Source organism: Lycium ferocissimum, chromosome 7 (assembly GCF_029784015.1).
Source record: "Lycium ferocissimum isolate CSIRO_LF1 chromosome 7, AGI_CSIRO_Lferr_CH_V1, whole genome shotgun sequence".
NCBI lineage: Eukaryota > Viridiplantae > Streptophyta > Magnoliopsida > Solanales > Solanaceae > Lycium > Lycium ferocissimum.
In genome coordinates, this window is record NC_081348.1 from 45,664,816 (window position 1) to 45,668,154 (window position 3,339).

At 32.4% G+C, this 3,339-nt stretch overlaps 1 protein-coding gene across 1 annotated transcript; it reads right to left on the bottom strand.

Moving 5' to 3' along the window:
• Positions 1 to 858: 858 nt before the first annotated feature.
• On the bottom strand, positions 859 to 3,006 carry LOC132062907 (transcription factor RAX2-like). The gene is made up of 3 exons (XM_059455379.1): positions 2,785 to 3,006; positions 2,268 to 2,397; positions 859 to 1,685 (listed from the first exon to the last, which is right to left on the bottom strand). Exons 1-3 carry the CDS (start codon positions 2,918 to 2,920, stop codon positions 1,034 to 1,036), a joined length of 918 nt encoding a protein of 305 aa, XP_059311362.1. The 5' UTR covers positions 2,921 to 3,006; the 3' UTR covers positions 859 to 1,033.
• Between the last annotated feature and the right edge of the window lie 333 nt (positions 3,007 to 3,339).

Sequence of the window (3,339 nt, forward strand, 5' to 3'; positions counted from 1 at the left end):
AAAGAAAAAGAAAAGTTTCAGACTATAACAGTAACAAAAGCTAGAGAGAAATAAGAGGTGGACCGGTTGGAAGCATTAGTACTTCCTCAGGTGTTAGGGTTTTGGTTTAAGATTGAGATTGTTTAACGGCGCTGAAGATTGAGAACACTTTAAGGTGATATGATTTTTTTAATGTTGGAGGAGAAAGAGGGGTGAGGGAGAAATACAAGCCATAAACCTAATGTATTTGGTATAGCTATGAATGGTAATTTACAAAATCACTATAGCTACTAAATAAATCTAAATAAATTAAAAGATAATTACTATCAATAATTACCACTTAGAGGTAGATATACTAAGTAATTATTCCAAAAAAAATTCTGGTAAAAATCGCTTCGTAAAAATTGTACAAGCTTAGCTATTTTTGGAATTGATTTGTGAAGATAGCCAGTATTTGAGAACTAATTGAACAATAGCAATTTTTTATGCGAAAACACCATGATATACTGTCATGAATTTCAAACTTAAACCAATAAAAAATCCACTGTTGAAATATTAAGAAGTGAAACACTATGATAGAGTCTTGGATTTGGTCTAGAATACTATGATGGAGTTTTTACCTTTTTGAAGTTCGGAATTCATAACACTGACATTGACATGAATCCTAAAAATTGGCTATTTTTCAATGATGTCCGAATTTGTGACTACCTATCAACTACAAGTATGAAAAATGGCTAACTGTGAATTTTACATGATTGTGTCCCACTTAAATGAATTTTTACTTAACATGAATTCAAATTAGTCGAGTCTTAAAAGCGGTATTAGACACCAGATATATAGTGTACCGAAAAAGATATGTACAAAAAGAAGATATTTACATGCACTAACCAAATAAAGAAGTTCTTTTTTTTCATTCAATTCCACCAAAAGTAGCTACACAAAACCCCAAAAAAAGACTGAATCTTCTTGGCAATAACCCCATACCCACACTACCCTAATCAAATCTTCCTGAATTGTACTTACATCTTTTTTTCACCAACAGTCATTTCATCTTTCAGTAATAAAACATCCCTATCTCATTTGACTTGTTACAATTCTCATCATTGAATCCACTAGTAGTACTCCCATTATTGACATTGGTACAACAACTTGTAGGAAGCTGCATATTCCCAAAATAATCAAGATTGAATTGCTGGTTAATTTCTTCAAAGGCAGCAACATCACCACTTGAAATTTGACCTTGTTGTAAATAATAATCAGTACTCATAATTTCTTCTCTTTTAATAATGTCTTTACCAAAACTCATCTGGCTGCAATAACTTCCATCTGATGAAGAACAACTTGCTTCTCCTCCAAACATAAGTAAATTATTATCTTTTAATTGTGGATAATTTTGAAAATTATAATTTGTAACACCAAAATTAGGAAAGTTGGTCATCACCATGTTGTTATTATTGGTGTACAAAATATTTTGTTGGGCTGAAGAAATAATGGGCTGTTCAATGAAAGACCTATTTGGAGTGTACAAAAGATTTTCATGGGCTTGAAGAGAAGTAGTAGTAGATGGAAAATAGGGTGATCTTTTTTGGTTATTAGAAGAATTAGGTAATATTAATCCCATGAGCTTTTTCTTGAGCTTAGTGTTCCAATAATTCTTGATATCATTGTCAGTTCTTCCTGGTAATTGAGCTGCTATAATTGACCACCTGCCACATATAATTGCACATGTTATTTAAGTACGAAAGAAATTATCTCTTATGTGTCTACTTAAAATTTGGACGCAATTTAAAAATGACTATTAAAAACGAAAATTTCAATAAACGGTCTTGTAGAAACTCTGAAATGACTACCTAAATAGTTGAGTTTATGAGATAATTTTATTTCCACAAAAAAAAAAAAAAAAAAAAAAAAAAGAAGGAAGAAAAGTTGGGACTTTGTCTAAACAGCTGTAAGTGAGTTATAAATAAAGAGTTGATCCTAGATCTAAACCTGGCATGCATGCAGAAAAAATTGTCCATAAATGAAAGAATCTTCATTAAAAAATCCAACAGACTAATTGCATTTCTTTCTGAGCCCTCATTCTTTTCTTTTTTCCATTTTTCTCACTTATTGAGGTTCTTCGTTTCCATTTTTAGTGGGAACAAAAACAATACCAGTCTCAAAGTCATCAAAGAAAGATGATACATTTGAAGTCAGCAAAAACAATAAAAAAGGTGCCTAAAAAAGGAAAAAAAAAAAGAGTTTGTGTAATACATTTGAGGTTAAAAAAAGGCTTTTATAAATTATACCTGCTTCCAATGTTGGCATACAAGCTGCATATAACTCTGTCTTCTTCATCAGAAAAATCACCATGCTTGATATTAGGCCTTAGGTAATTTAGCCATCTCAATCTGCAACTCTTCCCACATCTCCTTAGTCCTGTTCCAAACAATTAATCCCATCAAAATCTTCTTTTTTTTTAACTCTATGTTCGGTACCTATTATTGGACTGATTAATCCGGATTTGCGCCGGAAGGGAAGCCTCATTTTGAGAATAAAGTGCTCTATATCAAAAGCGACTCCATTCTCACGAATAAAATTCCACTAATTTCAATAAAATCCAACGGAAATTGGCTCGTCCGAAACATTTTCCGATGACCTTTCCATCAGAAATCCCGTATTTTCAATGGTGTTTCGATAGGAAAGTCCATTAGAAACTCACGCTTTTTTAGTACTCCGTATTAAGCGCTCATAAATAAAAAAAATATATACAACACATACAAAAAAAAAAACATATCTATAGAAAGAGTTAGTATTAATTATTACCAGCTTTTTGAGGAAGTGCAATCCAATTTCCAGCAGTACCATATTTGTGAATAAAATCTTTGAGTTTTGCATCTTCTTCAGGAGACCATGGCCCTCTTTTCACATTTGCTTTATCACAACATGGAGCTCTTCCCATTTTCTTCTTCTTTTTTCACACACACACACTAGTTCAAGTGATTTTTTGAGGGGATGTTTTGTTTTGCTATCTTTGTTGTTAGACTTATGGACAAGAGTCTCTTTGCTAAAGCTTATATTTATATTAAATGTGACCACTCATGACTTGTGTGTGTGGGGTGGGGGTGGGGTGGGGTGGGGTTGGTGGTATTAAGATCAGTAAGAAGGAAGAAAATTTGAACTTTTCTGAGTCATGCATAGTTACAAAGTCAAAAGGCTTGCTTTTGCTCAATACCAGCTCTTGCCAAAAACATGGAAAAAAATGCAGTAGCTGATTGGATTTCCATCTGAAATACTATTGTAACTTTTTTTTTTTTTTTTTTTAAATGGCAAAATGCATCGGCAACCCCTAAAATTTGTTAATGAAATTCGTTTAGACAC